The sequence below is a fragment of the Hemiscyllium ocellatum genome, chromosome 1, assembly GCF_020745735.1.
Source record: "Hemiscyllium ocellatum isolate sHemOce1 chromosome 1, sHemOce1.pat.X.cur, whole genome shotgun sequence".
Classification (NCBI taxonomy): Eukaryota; Metazoa; Chordata; class Chondrichthyes; order Orectolobiformes; family Hemiscylliidae; genus Hemiscyllium; species Hemiscyllium ocellatum.
Genome location: NC_083401.1, coordinates 121,575,973 through 121,596,625, shown reverse-complemented (window position 1 = coordinate 121,596,625; position 20,653 = coordinate 121,575,973). Strand labels below are relative to the sequence as shown.

Here is a 20,653-nt window from a genome sequence, read left to right as displayed (position 1 = left end):
TAAATATTATACTGCTTTTCTATTCACGCAGATAAAATGGACAAGTCTATGTTTTCCAACACTATCTTCCACCAACTAAATTTGTGTCCACTTCCTTAACCTATCCATATCCCTTTACAAAAATCCTTTTGTCCTCTTCACAAGTTATGCTCAGAGCGTAGTGTCTTCAAACTTAGCGACATATTTGATCCCTTCATCAAGTCATTCATATAAGTTGTGAATATATAATAGCACTTGCACAGATTCCCCTGGGTCTTCAATAGTTACAACTACCAGCTACAACTACTATCTGGTCTCACTGCTTCTTGTTCACTAACCAATCCCTTCTCCATGCTAATTTGTTACCCACCAAACCATATGCTCTTATTTTGTGTTGTCATCTTTTATGTGGAACCTTATCAACTGTTTTTGGAAAGCCCCTTTCAGATTTTCTCTTCATGCCACCTACAGGGTAATGTGATGACCATCAGAAATCTTCCTGATCGCAAAGAGATGGACTGCACAAATGGTCATAAAGAAATTGGCCCAAAAACATCCACAGAATATGTTTTAATACATTGATGTTGTGGCAATAATCTCATTCCATGACACAGGCATGAATCTTCACAATATAAAATGTATTATTATTTACCATTGACCAAATGAATACTGCTATAGATGTTGTACGACATCTGAAACACTTCATCTGACATTCTTACCTGAATTCTGACCTGTGCATTGTTCAGCAATTCCTGCAATTTGTGACTTTGGTTTTTAAACTCATTCATCATTTGACACTTGACTTCCATGTCACACTCCAATTTTTTCAACTTGAGTTGCAAGGCTGCTTCTTGAGCTTGAAGATTCTTTTTTTGTTCTATTTGCCATTGTTTCAGTGTCTCGGTCACTGAGAGCTGTAATGCTTTTTTCAAAGTTTCCAGTTCCTTTTGGTGTGAGGCTTGTAGCTTATTCACCTTTTTCTCAAAGTCTGTAGTTAACCTCTTTTTCTCAAGTTTTAGGATTTCTAACTCTTGATTCAAATTTTGAATTTCCACTTTGTGCTTTTCTTCTAATTTTATTTTTTCATCAAAACAGCCCTTTAATGCTTTGCATTTTTCTTGAAGGTTTTCAGACTCTTCGTTTACTTTCACCATCTCAGTTATTGCTGATTGTTTATCTTGTTCTAATCGGTGTTGAACATCCATGAAGTGTTGGAGATTGCTCTCAAATTCCTGCTTAATGTCAAGCATCTCCTTGGACAATGCCATTATTTTTTCTGTATGTTCCCTCTCCATATTCTTTTCCCGCTCGACCACCTGCTGCTTGTACATCTCAAAGTCCGCCAACACTTCTTCCTTGCACTTCTTGTGCTTCTGCAGGCTGTCTTCAAGGGTTTGAATTTGATGCCGCAAGTCCATCTCTTCTCCCATTCTGCTTTTGTACTGCAAGATCTTCCCTCGTGTTTCAGCGATGATGTGCTGGATCTCCTCCTGGTGAGCTTCCTTAACAGCTTGTAGGGAAACTTCACGCTCATCACTTTTGGCATTTAGTGCATAGATGACCTGTGAAGAATATAGAAAACAACATGCTTAGTGGTTCAAAATAACATAGCAGCAGAGATCTGAAATTATGTTGCACACGTGCAAATGTCAAAAGCTGAAAAGTGGAACCCAGCATCAGAATCTTGAGTTGCTCGAAATGATCCAAAGTATTGGCTGCTTGGAATTCTGTTGAATGATAACAGATGGTTAAGGAAAATCCATAACTGTGAATCCTGAGTGAACTCCAATTTAGCTGTGTAACTCTGACAGTTTGAAAAAAACGCTTCCGTGAGCACAAATCGCATCTCAAGTTTGAGTTCACGCCAGTACGACATGATGTAGTTTACAGAGCTGATTATGTGTCTGAGCATGGTCAGCTCAAAAGGGAGTACAGGTGATAAAGCTGCAGGCTTTTAGCCTTAAATTATCTGTCCACTGGACTGGAAAACACCAGAATGTCAGCCAGCAATATCTCAACTCGCACTGTCTGCAATTTTAACCCTAAGTGTTCAATTACAGAAGCAGCCCTAGTAAAAGCAAAACACATTTGTTTCAGATGGTGTCGGGCTTTGACAGTTCTCTTCAAGAAATGTATGAGTACACAATAAGCTTCCATTATAATAGGTGGAGGAGCATACATTCAGGGGGCACCTTGTTATGGCTTAAGAATAATGCAGAGCACGTTACAAACAAACTATTGTTGTTGTGTAGAAAATTACAATGGTAAATTTATATAAAGCAAGGTCTCAAACCAAAAAAAAATGACCAAGCAACCTATGTTTTTTGGTGATGTTAGTTGGACAAGGAAAGTTGACCACGATAAATTTCTATTTTTCTTTTCAGAGGAAAAAAAATGAAAGGAAAATATGAAGCTGAAGGTTATTATCTGACCTCAGATTAACATTTCATCTGAAAAATGACTCCGTTTGCAAGAAGCTGAAATTATCCACTGTAATATCTTTTGTCTGACACTTAAAGTCACAGCCTCTCACAAAACCTTGCCTTAGTCTTGCCTGGAGTGGTATCAGTTGCTTACGTTGACATTGTTCAATCCGAGCATGTTCCAGCATTTCTCAGTATGGGGCTATTTATCAGTTTGGCAGTGAGGTGGCTCAGTGGTTAGTACTGCTGCCTCACAGTGTCAGGGACCCAGGTTAGATTCTATCCTCGGGAAACTGCGTGTGTTTGCACATTCTCCCAGTGTCTGTGTGGGTTTCCTCCAGGTGCTCTGGTTTCCTCCCACAGTCCAAAGATGTGCAGGTCAGGTGAATTGGCTATGCTAAATTGACCATGGTGTTCAAGGACCTCTAGGTTAGGAACATCAGTCAGAGAAAATATAAAAATGCAACAGGGTAGGGGAATGAGTCTGGGTGGAATACTCTGAGGGTCCTTGTGGACGAGTTGGGCTAATGGCATGTTTCCACACTGTAGGGATTCTGAGTACTATTCTATCATTAATAGCAAACTTTCCCATAACTTCTTCTAATCAGCTTGGAACACAGCACAGAAAACGTTCAAATTCCTGTGGATGTAAAGTTCATACTGAGGACTGAATCTTCCATAGTTTGGCTAAGTGCCATTTTCATCAACATCCATAGAGGGCTTCTCACCATTAGGCCAAGTGAATTTTCTCACATAATTGTCCAAACACACCTCTTACCTACCCTCACTCACTCAAGACACCTAACTATGCTCCACTTGTACCAACATTAACATTTGTATGCCACACACTTTCATCTCAATCAGAGCCTGACTGGTAGGGTGCCAAGTCTTGGTCAGCCACATACAGGAGAGAACCCCATGGTGTTGACAAATTGGGACTTTATACAAATGCATGACACAGGAATAGAAGGCATGTTTGTCAGGGGCCCTGTGCAATCTGACAAATACTGCAGGACTGCAACAGCCTGGTTAGGACCCTGCTGCCCTCAAGCATGTGATTGCCTGTCTGTCTCCATTGAGTGGCTGTGAAGTACAATAGAGAGAGCCCAGAGCCAAGTCCAGCATCCTCAGTCTGCTGGATATGCGCAAATCCCGAGCCATTGCTTTAAAATCACACAACACCAGGCTACAGTCTAACAGGTTTATCTAGAAGGACTAGCTTTCAGAAAGTTGCTCCTTCATCAGTAACTGGGGAGCAGAATCATAGGTCCACATCTACCTGATGAAGCAGCACTCCGAAAGCTAGGGCATCTGAATAAACTTGTTGGACTACAGCCTGGTATGGTGTGATTTTTAAACTTTGTCCACCTCAGTCCAACATCGGCACCTCCACATCCTAGCCATTGGTGTTCAACATCAACCACATGGCAGCAGAGTGAGAGATCTTAACCTCATGCCAGGTGCCCTGTCCTCAAGGTGACAGGATGAGGCCAGTAGGCGCCAGATGAAGGAGGAACCACACAGAGACCATCCCCCCTCCATAAGTCTCCTGTCAGGACAATCTGGGATGTAGGTGGCTAAACCTTCCATCTTCACTCTGCCTGCCACCCTCAGTCCTGTGTGAATCAGAGGTGCCTCTGGGCAGGGCACACTCAACATAGCTAGACTCTCTGGGCACAAATACCCTTGGGTTCACCTGACTAAAGCATGAGGGTCAACCACTCTTCTGTAGAGCAGGCTGCAGAAGCCTGAAATACAATGACAGAGAGAGAAAAAGAAAGAAAGACGCCATTCTGAAGACATGTACGTGACATGGATGAGACGTCCATCTAAACAGGTTTCCCCTTGTGGAAGCACATACCCACTTTTCACTTTGTACTCCATGATGTTTTAAGGTGTGAAGTAAGCAGCTCCTGCACCACGTGCAGGTTATGGATAAATGGCAGGTGATTGCTAATCATGCTCCAGTTTGACAAACAGAGCCGCTGTCTCACAGGCATTGAATACCTTATTACATTGCATGATATGGGCAGGGGAGTTTGGGGCAAGGATCAGAACCACACTCAGCAGGCTAATGTTTGCCAAGTGTGTGAATCGCAGCTATGTTTCTGTTTCAGTGTATATGAGTACCTGTGCAGCAACGTTACCCTTTGAATGACCTCACATGGCCTGAAAATTGAAGATCCTCCCTCACATTCACATCCTGATTGTCCTCACAGTCAACATCATTGAGTTTGAACTTTCCATGTCCCCACCAAATCTGTCGTCAGTCTATGTCTTTATTTGGCCAAATTGCCACAGTCCCCCACTAAACCCCAGGCATATTAAATAAATACCTCACCCATGGAAGCCAGAGTGCTGCTAATTATTGAGAACCCCCTCCTCATGATCCCTTTCTCCCATACTATATCATTTCTCCCCACTTCTTTATGGAATGCCTCCATTCAGTATTGTAATTCCCTTTACATCCCAGTATTCAGAATTAAACCCCCAAAATGGAGATTCCCAGCTGCCCTCTCATAACAATGGCCCCCAATGAACCTATCCCCCTTGATGTTTTATGACCCTTTTATGAATATGGAATTGCCATATTCATTGGAATTGATCTACCATCCCCATGAATGACTTTACTGAATGATGAGAAACCAGACACATGATTGTCCAACCATTTCTGTGAAGCTTCCTGACCATCTCCCCAGGCTGGGTGCACTAGCATCGAGGCTGACCATGGTCTACGTCTTCGTCTGCAGAGGTACTGGTCCCCCTGACCATGTCCAAGCTCCTTGGCTGACATTGATGGCGGTCTTTGACTTACTCCAGTGAGACCACCAGAGTGAAAGGAATTTCCCTGGACTTGACTGAAGACTACTCAAAATTGAGGGTCATAGATAAGTTGGTATACATTATTATTAATATTAATCCTAACAACAGGAAAAAGCTTTTTCCTTTAGAGGAGGGATGCATACCGTAATAGCAACCCAATTTTAAATCCAATTGGCAAGCTCATCCTAATCCCGTATGACCTAACTTCATTAATTAGTCTACTACATGAAATCTTATCAAAGTCTTTAGTAAAGTCCAAGTAAACACATCCACTGCTCGGTCATCATCAATCCTTTTGGTTACTCCCTCAAAAAACGTAATGAAGCTTGTGAGGTATGACTTCCCTCACACAAAACCATGCTGACTCTCCCTAATCATTCCTTGCCTCTATAAATGTAAGTCTCATCTTTCCAAATCACCTCCAACAACTTATCCACCAATAATGTCAGACTCTTAAGTCCATAGCTCCCAGGCTGCTGCTTATAGCCTTTCTTAAGAAAGTGAGAATTGGATGTTGAGCTCAATGATCAGCCATAATCATAATGGATGGTGCAGCAAGATCAATGTGCTGAATGGCCTTTTCCTGCTCTAATTTTTATGTTTCTAACAACGTGTTTCCGATTCTGTCCTGATGAATGCAAAATGAAACACTTTGACAGTATCTCTCTCTTTTATTCAACATTACTCCAGTTGTCCTACCACTAACTGACCATGAATATAGAAAATCTTCATCTCCCTTTTCTGTCTTCAGCTGTGTCCATCTTTCCCTCCTACTACTATTGCACACACTCACTTGCGTACGCTCTCTCTCATGCACTCCCCCCACACCCCCAACCTTTATCAAGTTTTCTAAAGTTTTAGAACTCAAAAGCATTGCTTCAACAGACGCACAACCTGAGACATAGCTGCTAGGTTTCAAAAAGGATCCATGGGCAGAATCCTTGCTGGTGCTAAATGATGTGGGCTATGACCAGAGGGGGGTGCACATGATATTAAGCAAAGTCTTCCTCAGTGCAAAGACCAAAAAGTCAAACTTCCAAGTAAGTCCCAGGTGTGGAGATGAGATTCTGGTTAGTGCGTGGGAAGACATCCACTAATTCAGATTATCATGTATTATCACCCACATTTATCAACTTTGCCTCATTAATATGAATTCCCAATTCTATCACCCACCACACACAGCAATTAGAAGCTGAGATTTCCTGCTATGAAAGTCAGAGCAGACACCTGATGACTCATCTCAACCCCTGCTGCTTCAGACCATCATCTTGGATATCTGGCACTAACACATGAGGGCATATTCCATTGGCAATGCCACATGTACCTCCATGAACATGGATACTGGTACCTGGCATATACCAACATCTCCACATCATCATGGCACAACTTGGATCCACAGCATACTTCTGCACTTTATTGTTGTACTTCGCATTACACTGGCACCTCTCATCAGAAAACTGTTGCAAAGGTACATTACATGCAGGACAGGTACTCCATTCATGGACTGGACCAGACTGCTTGCTTGCCTTTTTAGCACTCACTTTGTGTCTACACAGATGCTCCCAGCAGGTCTTCCTTGTTTTGCCTTGCTCTTTGAGCCACACCTTAAATACTGCTCATACACCTGCCTTCCCCTGAAGTATAGAGCATGCACAGGGCCAGGCAGTCTTAAATCGGTTTATAGGGTGGACATTTTTCTGAAAAAGAGTCGTATATCGTTCTCAGCAAACTGTGTGCGCGCACGCGCGTGTGTGTGTCAACCGAGTCGTCATGTCTCAAAGTCTAAGGGGAATATGCAGTCATAGAGTCATGGGATATTACAGTATGATATGAAACATTTCAACCCATTTTGTTGTGATGATATTGCCCCTTTAACAAAGTTATTTTTTCTTTGCTTTTTTTAAAGAGGTCGTAAAGGCAGAGCCGCCAAAATGCCTGGGAAAGAGCCCAGATTAACAAATGGTAGGGGAGTGGACAGTTCTCCCAGTCCAGGTTTTTTCTAGATTTATTTTACTTCTAACAGTCAGAAGCTGCTGTAGTCCAGAGAAAGGTTCCAAGCTTCAGCAGGTAATCCCTGACTGACCTCTCTCTGAAACCTCTCTGGCCTGTAAGAACCAGATTTAATATTTACCTTTTGTCAAGGGATGTGTTTACGGATGTTACAGGAATTGGAACAGCTCCTTAGTTAAGTTGCATTGTTGAGTTGGTTGGGTTTTCAGATAGTGAAGTTACTTTAAACACGAACAAAAGGAAAGTGAATTTAAACTGTAGTGTTTAAATAAATTCTGTTTTGCTCAAAGCCAAGTGGTTTGACCAGCTTCACATTTGCCTTTAAAGTAAGTAGTTAGGGACTCAGCTACCTTCTTGGAATATATTGAGGGGGTCTGGCCTGATCCATAAGTGTAAATGCCAGTCATCATACATCCATTTTTTTTCCTAGTCCCAGTTTCTAGTATGGAGGCTCACTGCCTTGTGTACTATGACATTTTCAGTGTCCATATAAATATTTCTTAAATGTTGTAATAGTTCCCACCTCTATCACCCTTTCAGACAGTGACTTCTGGATACTATCACAACTCCTGTGAATATCCTGTCCTTTTGCCAAGAGTATAGCTAGTTTGTGTTTGTTTGTTTGCAATAGAGGTTTGAAGCCATGAAGGCAAGTAGATAATGAGATAGTGTGACATAGGAATTGAACAGTGAGAGAAAGAATGGCCCTTCCTTTGCACATTGTAATTTGATTTAATTTTTTTAAAAAAAATGTATCTGAATGTAAACAGGGCTTCTTTAAGCAAAGCAGATATGAAGACGTGTGAATGGGGCAGGGAAAAGCAGAAGTGAGCTGAATACAAGTGTGGTTTCTTGTCTCTTACCAACTACTTTAGGGAATTTGAGCAGAAGAGCTGAAATTAAATGAAGTGGTAAGGGTAAGCAAGGGGAACGTCACTGCAATGTGGTTAAGGGAGGAAAGGTGCAACAATAGGCATGCAGAGGTAAGCAGACAACTGGGTAGGGGCCACACAGAGTGGTAAGTAAAGCATAATGAGCGCAAGAATGAATGGACAGAAAGTTACTGAAGGCTACTTTATTTCAATCACACATTCTTCATCTCTATCTGAAAAAAAATCAGAGTTAAAGGGAAGAAAGAAAGACAGCAACATTACAACAGCAGGAGCATGTAAGAGACCACAGCCTCTGGCTCGTTTTGAAACATTGCATGAGTGCATTTTCCAGAGTTTTTACATTGCTCATTGACATTGGAAGAAGGACACCCAGCGTAGATTGATAGGACTACCCCAGGCCTGCTACCAGCCCTCAATGTTATGAGAAGTGGTAAATAATGATAATGGCATTGTTCATCATTGAGATTCAATCTGGAGAAAGGACTACATCAATAAATTAGCCAGATTAGATAGTACTTAGACTTTGGAGATTCTGCGTTTAGCACTTTAATTAGTTATGAATAACACCCAACATTTGGTAACATTACAATAACTACATGCAAAACAACAACTCCAACTCACCACAAACAAACACTGATCTGGCTCTGTATCCCATTGACACGTCCCTTTCCGTGGCCACCCAAGGATCAGGGCTTGTGTTGTGTCTAAAAAGTCTTTCAGTTTTCATGAAATATTTGTTTTCCCCGTGAAAAAAATTGTCTCCAAAAAGGACCTCCACAGATCTGGAAAGGACACCAACCTCAGACCCTGGGATGAATATTAGACACTTGAAGGTTGCTTACAACGTTCCTTTCCCTTGACTGATGACAAGGTTTGAGAACTCATCCCTGGGTAAACTCGTAGCTGAGCCACTTCCCCAGTATTGGGAGATCTTTGTGGCTGCTACACGGTGTTAGAAATATATACTTCCCATCTATGAGGGAGATGTCTCATTCCTGGCTAATTGCATTTAAACTTCAACCCTGTGATAGGACAAGCTGGAACGCAATTTGGGGGAAGCACCAAGGATGGCAAGGGCACAGTATCATCACCTTAAATACTAACGCCCTCCACCACTTAAGTTCAGAAGCAGCAGGGTGTACTATCTACAAGATGCACTCCAGCAAATCACTAAGATTCCTTTGACAGTACATTGCAAATCAGAAACCTCCGATACCTCAAAAAGGATAAGGGAACAGATGGTTGGTAACTTCAGCCACTTTCAATTGTCTTCCAAACAGCACTGGAGAGGTATCTACACCACATGGAGTGCAGGGGTTCAACCACAGTTCACGGTCACCTTCTCACAATCAATTAAATATGGGTAAGAAATGCTGGCCTTGTCAGCAATATTCACAATGCAGGTAAGAAGTTTTTTTTTAATTCTGAGCCTTCTATGGTGGAAACACTCACCTAAAGCTTTCATTCCACATAACTGTCAAATGAATGTCACATGAGCAATTTGGGAGATGAGACTTTAGTCTTTAGTAAGTTCAGTGTAAAGTTTGTTCTGTAATATATCAGTGATTTACTCCAAGCTGAAAATAAATCATTCAAATATTGCCGAATACAAAACAACATACTGCAGATGTTGGAAATCTGAAACAAAAAGGGTTTGGCAGCAACTATTATAGATAGCGCTTGATATTTTAGGTGATGGAAGCCTGACACATTGTGTCTAACACATTGAGAACAGACGTTAGTCAATAAATGGGCGGCACGGTGGCACAGTGGTTAGCACTGCTGCCTCACAGCGCCTGTAGACCCGGGTTCAATTCCCGACTCAGGCGACTGACTGTGTGGAGTTTGCACGTTCTCCCCGTGTCTGCGTGGGTTTCCTCCGGGTGCTCCGGTTTCCTCCCACCGTCCAAAGATGTGCGGCTCAGGTGAATTGGCCATGCTAAATTGCCCGTAGTGTTAGGTAAGGGGTAAATGTAGGGGTATGGGTGGGTTGCGCTTCGGCGGGTCGGTGTGGACTTGTTGGGCCGGAGGGCCTGTTTCCACACTGTAAGTCTAATCTAATCAAATGCTGCCAGGCTTCAAGGCATTTTTCCAGTTTTGTATCTGTTGATTTTTTATGTCAAAAGACAAGAGCTCAAAGATCACCAAGGAATAGTCTACTTAAATCACTGAAGCATTTAAAAAGCAAATTAATTGATTTAGGTCAATTAAGAAGAATCTGGGCAAATGAGCAGTGAGTAAAACGGTTTTCTGCCTTAATCGAGAGGATGAACCTGCATAGCGGGCAAACTTTTTTTGTTATTTTGTTTTCTTATGCTCTTTTGATAAAATTACTGTCTAACAGGCACATATATAAACCTAACATGTTCTTAGGTAAGGCTTTGCGGTCTATTTGAACCTGAACTTTTCTTAAAGTTAAGTCTGCTCATTCAACAGGGCAGTGACCAGACTGGGGACATACCCAGTCTCCAGTGGTCTATTTTAATTATTCTGTAGAGTCAGTCACATTTCTGGCTATGTTTAGCTAGTTTCCACAAACAAATTGAAATTAGATGGTATGTAAACTTTCAGCATGCAATCACGTTGTCCTTAACATTCAAACCATCAGACTGATTTCAGACAGGTGTATATGGAAAAGTTAAAAATATTTTCTGGAATATTCTTGGATGTAATTTGCAAAAACCTTCACTTAATCCACATTTGTAATTTTTGATGACTGTGTAATTTTTTTTGACAGAGCTTGTTTTCTTGACTGACTTGTACAGTTGACAACATGAACTCCAGTCCCAGTAAAGCCTCTTAACCAAATTGCTGTTCTTTATATGAACCAAGACAAGAGTGATACAACTGCATTGTTGCTGGCATATCTTAGCCAATTCTGATCTTATCGTCATCTAATTCCCACATGCAAACTTTCCAGAAGAGGTTTCTGAATGTAATCAAGACTAAGAACTTAGTGTATCTGAGAAAGTGGTAAAATAAGTTGAGGTCAGTAGCAGTGCTCTTCCCTCCATTCTCCCCAAGGATGTTCAGATTTTACATATTATTAAAATTTTGCACAGATCTCACACATTCTGTTCACAACATTTATCTTTTGCTTTCACTAAATCATTTTTTCCACTTAATTTTGAATTGTGAATAGTCATGCTGTAGCTGGGGGTTCTGGCCACTCAGTGATCCTGAGCATTTCTGAAGACTAAAAAAAGCCATTTTTTGCATTTCTACACCACCTTTCACAGACACTACACAGAACATCACTTGGCAATCAATGAGACATTTACTAAATTATACACAGCAAGTTCCCACAGACATCAATGGGATATTGACAAGATAGCCAGTTATGAGCCATAAATAATGGCCAAGACATTGAGACTCGACAATTCACTGACAATATCAGTACTGTGATGCAATAGGATCCAGTCCTTTCAAACCTGAAATTGCTGATGGTGATTGGGGGAGGGCAGGGAAGAAATAAAAGGATCACCACAATCAGAATTGAAACCTTTCTGGACCTGGACAAACCAGGTTACCATACAGAATGGCATATTTCTAATGTGGAGCAAGAGCGATTGTCCCAAGTAAAAGGTTGCTGCCAAATACTGGCTGAACTCCATTAAGGTCACCCAAGCCTTTCCAAATTGAAGATGATGATGTTGGTAAGAAGTTATATCTGGTGGCCATGATTGGATGCAGACTTAGCCATGCTGTTGAGTGCAAACAAGGATAAGAGAGGTACAGCTCTCTCCCATTCATGGGAATGCCCAGGTAAACTGTGGACTCAGTTAGGTCCTTTCATGGGCTGTATGTTTTTAGTCATTATGGATGTCCACTCAAAGTGATTAGACATGCATAGAGTTCATTCGTCAAACACGAGGACGACAATTGGAAAACTGTGCACACCTTTGCAATGCATGGGCTCCCAGATGTGTTGGTCAGAGATAATGGACCATCATTTACCAGCAAGGAATTAGAGTATTTCCTAAAGTTACGTTTGACATTTAATGATGGCTCTATACCAACCATTGTCCAATGGTCTGGTGGAACGAACAGTATAAAACTTTGAAGGCAGGCTTAAAGTAGTATTCATGAAAACAGCAAATAAGACCTAGGTTTAATATGAAATAGTATGTCTGTAACAGCACCATGCTCTCCTAATAATGAAATGCATGTTAGAAAGCATATGAACATGCAACAAAATGGAGATCAGGAGCTGGAACCCGAATAGACTCAGCACCTGTTTTTGTAATTGAAATAACTGACAAAAGCACGAAGGAAAGTGCTCGTGTCAGTCTGCTCTCTAATTTCAAAGCAGAAATTGTTGAATCCGGAGGGGCAAAAAATGATATGACTGTGAATTTCTCAAGTTCCAGATCATCATATTAAATGTTACCATAGGACCATTGGCTGTTCTCTTATTAGAGAGGGATGATTAATGGTGAGTTTAATGGAGGGATCAGCATATCTCAAGAGGTGAAGAAAATGGAGTCTTCTGGTGACTTCAGCTGAAACAGGAATTGAATCAAATGTTGTTGGCATCATTCTATCATAAGCCAGCCATCCAGCCAACTGAGCAAACTGACTAACAACCAGGACCTGGAAGTTGGATAGATTGCTAGGAATATTGTTCTCGATAGGTTTAACCAGAAGAAATTGGAAGACCTTTGACCACCTCACAATTGCTGTGGATTTATTTTCTTTCAGTCTTCTTTCACAAGTCTCCTTTCCTTTTTGTATGACCTTTATTGTTCAGTCATATTCGTCTTTAAGATGTTGTAGCTCATGCAAATTGATTTCTAAATCATAATGCTCACACTTGCATCCTTGTGATATGATTAATCCTCATAATTTTGTAAGAGACAATATGTATAATTGTGGAACATGGCAAAAATATTACTTGTGTCTGATGGTTGCAACGGCTCTTTTGAGTCAGACTCTACCTGAAAAGGAAAAACTTCAGGTTTCAAAGCAAACTGAACTTCATGACTGAAGCCTCAACAGAAACTTCAGGGCTCCCGAGAAACTAAAACTTGTTGAGACTAGGAAGAGGCACAGAGGAATTCACCCAGTCATCCAATGATCACTCAGGAATGCAAGTGAAAACAGGTGAACTGGAAGACAAAGATAAATTTATTGCGAATGCCACAATTTTTTTTTTAAATCGAATGGATTGGCCCTACAATGTAGCAATCTCATTTAGGATAAAAGGGGTTTCTGGTAGTTCTATGCCATTAAGACAACAGTGAGCATAGTTATGAAGATTCTGCAGGCAATGATCATTTTGGTATGATTTGAAGATACCGGTGTTGGACTGGGATTCATCACCTGATGAAGGAGCATCGCTCCGAAAGCTAATGCGCTCCCAATTAAACCTGTTGGACTGTAACCTGGTGTTGCGATTTTTAATTTTGAACATCATTTTGGTAAATACCTTGCTGGGAACTGCTTACAGCTGAGGATCAGAGAGAAAGTCTTGATATATAAAAAAAGAATTGGAATTCTCTTAGAGAAGGTTCAAGGCTTCAAAAGATTGTGCACTGAAATTAGGGCCATACACAAATAGATTGCTCAGTAAATCAGTGAGCTATATCTGGATCTGCTATTTGTGTTATTTATTAATTAATAGCCAGTTGCTTGCTAATTCATGTTTAATTTATTGATTTGGATTTGAGCAAAGTACAAAGTTCTAAAAGTGAAATTGTGTTCATTACTAAAATGACCATAAGAAAAATAAATTCAGTTCTTCTGGTTTGTCTGTAACTAGCGGGTTATAACAAGTTGTACCAGAATAGTTTTAGGGACCTAAAACAGGACCTGGAACAGAGGCAGTTATTACTATTACAACGTTGTCATTGTGAGTGACCTTTACATGTGATGGAGATGAAGAGAGAGTGGATATTAGTTTCTTGTTTTTGCTGGAGAGTCAGAAACGGTGTACAACGGACCTAAATAGACTGAAGAAAAAGCCAAGGCCAGGGCACGGGGCTCATCACTTAAATAACAGGGTCTTAATGCTGTGTTGTCGCCCCAAGTCCCAGCCAAATGACCAGGTCTGGCTGCGAATCATTGAAGCAGGCCATTTCACCCATCTACACCCGCCCTCTAAAAAGTACTCCATCAGACCTAACCCCCTCCCTACCCACCCCACTCCACCCCTGTAATCCTGCAGTTCCCATGGCTAATCCAGATCTTTGGATTGTGGGAGGAAAACAGTATCAGAAGTAAACCCCCCCCCCCACACACACCCACCACAGGGAGAGGGTGCAAACTCCACGCAGACACCTGCCTGAGGGTGGAATTAAACCTGGGTCCCTAGTGCTGTGAGGCAGCAGTGCTAACCACTGAGCCATTCTGCTGCCCAGAGGTGGGTAAGTGCAGAGACTGAGAAATAAGCTGTCAAACTGGATTCATAAATAGTTGATAATGTTACTTTAGTGATATTTGATTCTGATATCAGTTTTGTACCAATACTGAAAGCACATTTGATATTTTAAAATGAGTTCTATTGATGAAAAGATATTGACTACAGAGATTATGGATTCCTTAAAACTTACTTCTGCTGTTCTCGGTGGATCCTATGGAGGAAGGAATTACTAGCACAGCTATTTTCCTTCATGTTGCCAATAACCAACTGATGCCGGTTTCTCAAATGTAAAAGGTCTTAATATTTTGCTTTGTGCTCATACTCGCAGCTCTGAGTTACGTGCCTTCCTTCATAGATGCCAGATTCCTTTGAAGTGGTAGGTTTTAATCTGTCTGTCCTCTCAAGTGAAAGTAAATTGCTCCATGGTTTATTTGAAAAGACTAGTGTTCTAGTCAATATTTTCTCTCAAGATTTGTCGGTTGTGGCTCATTGGTTGTACGGTCATCAATAAATAAGGTTCCAGTTCCAACTCCATTTCAGGATTGAGCACAAAACAAAACAACCAGGGATGTTACTCCTGTTCAGGATTGCAGGTGGACTGCAATGTTACAGGTGCTGTCTTTTACACAAGATATTACATTGAGCCTCTATTTAAGCCTGTCCTGGATGGAAAAGATCCCATGCTAGCATTCTGAAAAAGAGCACAGGAGTCAGCCTCAGTGTCCTGCTCAATATTTATCCTCTAATCAACTTGCAAAAATAGAATCTGTTGCTGTGTGTAACACTGGCCTCAAAGGTTTCTATCTTACAAGGTCAACATTTTTAAAAATTACTTCATACACTGAGTCATTCAGTCATCAAAAGCACCAAATCTCTCTTGAACTGACAATACCAGAACAGGTTATTTGGTCATTTATCTCATTAATCTTTGAGCACAGCAAGCACAAAGCCAAAGAGGCTGCCATTTTGTCAACCCAACAACAGTGACAAGTCTATTCTGTGTTGAATGAAATATTTTTGAAATTTTTAAGAGTCTGGATGGTGCTACAAACAAAAAGTTTATTCTTTCTTTAACGGATTCTGAAATCATTCCATTTTTGTACTGTTGCAAGCAAGACTAGAGGATAGCACTGTTGCTCTGGCCCCATTACTGCATATATAACAACTTAAAATAAAAGCATATTTCTCAGTTACTAGAGCAACTTATTAAATACCATATATAAAAAAGGTCCAGCAATCAGGTTTCTATAAGAAGTGCAACTATTGATTTATCAAAAGAATTCATTCAACAATGCATAATTGTCTAACATTTATTTCTCTAAACAACCTAATATACAACCATTCTTCTGGAAAAGTAGTTTTGGGAAAAAACAGGTTATTTCTGCAGAGGTGCAGTTCTAAGAAAATAAAACACCTTCTGGCCATTTGGTTTATTCTCAGAAGCAAAAAGGTGACAATGTAGTATGTTCCAAAGACTGTCCGCAAATGTTCTGGAATGTTTTGTCAAATCACTAATCTATACAACTGTCTCTAGAGTCTTGGCAGATTTTCTCAGGAAATACAGAATTAAAGGTGGTGGGCAAATCATTGGATGGAATTGTGAGGGACAGGATTTACATGTATTTGGAAAGGCAAGGACTGATTAGGGTTAGTCAACATGGCTTTGTGCTTGGGAAATCAAGTCTTACTAACTTGATTGAATTGTTTGAAGTACAGAGGAACCTTGATTATCTGAAGATGATTTCAAGGTCTGCAAAAACGTTACATCAAACAGCCAAGTGTATTTGATTTACCTGTACTGAAGAACACGTGAAAACGCTGGCAAAAACAAAAACTCAAGCAGCTCAAGCATCAGTGACTGGATTTTTTTTAGGTAAGGGTTGTTACACAGCCCTTTGCAAAAGTAAATGTCTTACAGGGCATTCCCGGCACTTTATCAAGCCATTCATTAAAAAAAAGGAGAGAACGTAAACCCATGCACAAGACGGGGCTTCCATCTTTCTATCACGAGACAAAACTCCCAGAAACAGTGTCAATGGTCTGGCGATTGTATAAGCTGTTTGGAACCTTGTTTAATGCTGGGATTTCATGGTAAGGGTTTAGTTCTTCTCATTTTAACCTGTAATTTGCAGACTGCAAAGATTAGTTTGTTTAAATGACAGACTTATTAAAATTATTGATTTAAACAAATTCCCCAGAAGAGCCCAGCGTTAGATCAGAATGGCTTTCCCTGTTTAAGATAAAAAATCGATTATCTGAATAATCAAATATCTGAATGAAATAGTGTCCACCCATCTCACTTGGATAATTGAGATTCTTCGATAGTAACAAAGAGGATTGATGAGGGTAGAGCAGTGGTTATGGTCTGTAGTACGTCTGTAAGATGTTCAACAATGTTCCTCAAGGTAGATCTCATGGAATACAGGACTGGCTCGAAGGTAGAAGACAGAGAGTGGTGGTGTAGGGTTGCCTTTCAGACTGAAGCCTGTGGCCAATGACGTGCCACAAGGATCGGTGCTGGGTCCACTGTTTTTCATCATTTATATAAAAGGATTTTGATGTGAACATAGGGGGTATGGTTAGTAAGTTGGCAGATGACACCAAAATTGGAGGTGTGGTGGACAATGAAGAAGGTTACCTCAGATTATAACGGAATCTTGATCAGATGGGCCAAAGGGAGGAGTGGCAGATGGAGTTTAATGTGGATAAATGTGAGATGCTGCATTTTAGAAAGGGAAATCAGAGCAGGACTTGTACACTTAATAGTAAGGTCTTGGGGAGTGTTGCTGAACATAGCCCTTGGAGTGCAGGTCCATGCTCCTCGAAAGTGGAGTTGCAGGTAGATAGGATAGTGAAGGTGGCATTTGATGTGTTTTCCTTTATTGGTCAGAGCGTTGCGTATAGGAGTTGGGAGGTAATGTTACAGCTGTACAGGACATTGGTTAGGCCACTGTTGGAATACTGTGTGCAATTCTGGTCTCTCTCCTTTCAGAAGATGTTGTGAAACTTGAAAGGGTTCAGAAAAGATTTACAAGGATGGTTGGAGGGCTTGAGCTGTAGGAGGCGGCTGAATAAGCTGGGGCTGTTTTCCCTGGAGCGTCAGAGGCTGAGGGGTGACCTTATAGAGGTTTATAAAATCAAGAGGGGCCATGGGTAGGATAAATAGGCAAGGTATTTTCCTTGGGTTAGGAGTCCAGAACTAGGGGAATAGGTTTATGGCAAGAGGGGAAAGATGTAAAAGGGTCCTAAGGGGAACTTTTTCACAGAGGGTGGTGCACGTGGAGGAATGAGCTGTCAGAGGAAGTGGTGGAGGCTGGTACAATTACAACATTTAAAAGGGATCTGGATGCATATATGAATAGGAGGAGTTGAGAGAGATATGGGCCAAGTGCTAGCAAATGGGACTAGATTAGTTTGGGATATCTGATTGGCATGGACAAGTTGGACCGAATGGTCTATTTTCTGTGCTGTACATCTGACTGTATGTGAAGTTCCTTCAACGATTCTATGAAAAGAGCATATCGATTTCACCCTAAACTCAACAAGAGGATTTTTTAAAAAATGTAAATATATTAGAGACCCCTGCTGAGCAGACCTTCCTCACAGGCTTCTTATCCTCCACCTAATTTCAGATTCCAAGGCACACTCTATATAGACACTGTTCAACTAGCTCCAGTTGCGGTCTATGGCAGAATAAGAAGTTATTAACCATGTGATTTTTGAGGAAGGCTTGTTTTTAAAAAAGTCTCCCTGATCTTTAGTGACCTTTCATTGCCATCTCAAGGAAACAAGTCTAAGTATCTCCATATGTCCTGAAATGAGGAGAAAGTGAGGACTGCAGATGCTGGAGATCAGAGCTGAAAATGTGTTGCTGGAAAAGCGCAGCAGGTCAGGCAGCATCCAAAGAGCAGGAGAATCGACATTTCGGGCATGAGCCCTTCAAGAATCCTGAAGGGCTCATGCCCGAAACGTCGATTCTCCTGCTCTTTGGATGCTGCCTGACCTGCTGCGCTTTTCCAGCAACACATTTTCATGTCCTGCAATGATTCAATTATCTCAGAACTATTCAAAACCCTCCTTGAAATATGAAATAACTACTACAGCAAAATTTCATAAGATACACATGTAATAAGTCATAAAAGAATAGGCGTGACTATATGAAGATAATGTCTTTTTTTTTGATGTAGCTTGTACACTCCCTCTTCTCCATGATCCAACTTCAAGAGCTTGTTTTGCTATCACTTCCTCAAATCTATATACTTGGTTAAGTTTCCTCATGGAAGGTATTTTTAGAAGATGTTAAAATTCCAGTAGGGAGTCTTCCATACAGAATATTTTCAATTGCTAAATATGCTTCTCCTCTTGTAGACTGGTCGTCTCCATCTGGATCTTGACTCCTGACAGATGGTTGGGCAGGAGACATTTTAATCACTTGTCAAGGCTGTGCTATAGTCATCTGACAGGTGAGATTCAAGTAGCGTTCCATCAAAAGGCCAGTCTGGAAACTAATAATGAAGCACAGCTCCTACAATCTGTCACAGCCTCAAGGACACTACAAGCTAAAGGCAATAAAAATACATGGATGAGGTGTGTGCTGCATTCCTAGACTTTCAACAGAAGATAGCATAAATTTAGGTTGGAGAACAATTCACAAATGCCAGTTATACACAAAAACATCAATTACATCCTGAATTATTGATGACATTCCATAGATTATTTTTGTGATTATGTTGCATGATATTTTTACTTCCTGCATGCTGAGCAGAAAGAACAAAATAAGAAAATGTAGACTCAAATAGTAAAGCAGCTGTTGGATTTGCGATTCTACACATATGTCCGTGTGCCAAATATAGAGCTGTATTCCTGCAATCACCAGTAGACGAATGCCATGAGATCCCAGGTCACTGATACTGGTCTGGGATAATACATACTGAACTGTAGCTGAAATAGCTACATCTCAATAAAGTTAACATGCACATATGCCAAACTGTGGCTTTGAAATTAGCAGAGAACTGTTAAGTTCCTAAAAAGCTTGTTAGCAACTTCACAGGGCTTTGAGGAGGAGGAGAGAGGTTTTCAATTTGCAGTTGTTTTGCAGGCTTGGTGCAGGTGGTGTGGGGGCTCTATTTGCATACAAGTATTCGTAAAGAGATTTTACGACATTTGAAGATATGGGGAATTTGTTTAATGCACTTTAAGAGAAAAAACAACTGCCCTTTTATCTAGTAATGTACACAGAGCACAGAGGGTGACTGAAACATGTAGAAGGTGAGTTAGTGGGGGGGGGGGGGAGGTGTTTTTTCAGAGTCAGGACAGTTAAATTCAAATAACAAATGCTGCAATACTGCTAAAAAGAGAGAGTTTATAGAACTCTCATATTGCTCTGAAGTTTAAATAATAAAGTGAATTTAGTTTGCAGCCTGGGTCACGTGTCTCAGGAAGAGATGCCAGCTGATGAAGAAAAGAAATTAATCAGGAGAAAACTGGTTGCATCTCATCCAGCAAGAGTACTTAGGGCAGAGATAGTGGTAAATCTTCGATAGGGCTTGCTGTTTGTAAAGGTCTCTCTAGGATGAGGAATAGTGAGAGCATGAAGTTTTTTGCTAGTGTTTGCACAGAAATCTTTCCAACCTTTTTGTCCAGTGGGATATTCGTTCTCTTATTCACTTCCAATATTTTTTTATTTTGTGTTAAAAGTACACTTGCAGACTCCTGTGAAAAATAGAGTAGTAAACAATGAATTTTGAAACTTTAGAAAAGATACATCCTTTAACATTTTAGTATGGTTTTGCATCAGTCATTGCCCATTCAAAGAACTGCATTTTTCATAGACAAGTCCAATATCACTCCAGTTTCTAAACGGTTTCGCTTTAGTCAGTTTAATATTGATTGACTATGACAAGCTGCATCTTTTAACTTTGGACAAATCCTCAACCAGATACCAGAACAGAGGCTCATTCTGGCAATTCTCCATCCTCCTGGCCAAACCAGGAAAACTGTTCCAGAATCCTTCTATTATCATGGGACCAGGCACTGCCATTCCTCCGGTGTGTGTTTGGTAGTTCACAGAAGGAACACGTTCCTTTCTGATAATTACAGAAAAGTTCCCATAAGAATGCAGTTAGATAAACAAAATGTATTCAACAGAAATCTGTCCCATTGCC

General features: G+C 40.8%; 1 protein-coding gene across 1 annotated transcript in view; it reads right to left on the bottom strand.

The window, feature by feature from the left end:
* Window positions 1-20,653, bottom strand: part of LOC132816784 (protein FAM184B-like) — a 182,633-nt gene that overhangs the window by 59,893 nt on the left and 102,087 nt on the right. Inside the window, exon 2 of the mRNA XM_060826768.1 lies at window positions 699-1,541. Coding sequence (XP_060682751.1) covers window positions 699-1,541 — 843 coding nt within the window. The remainder of the gene's footprint in view (window positions 1-698; window positions 1,542-20,653) is intronic.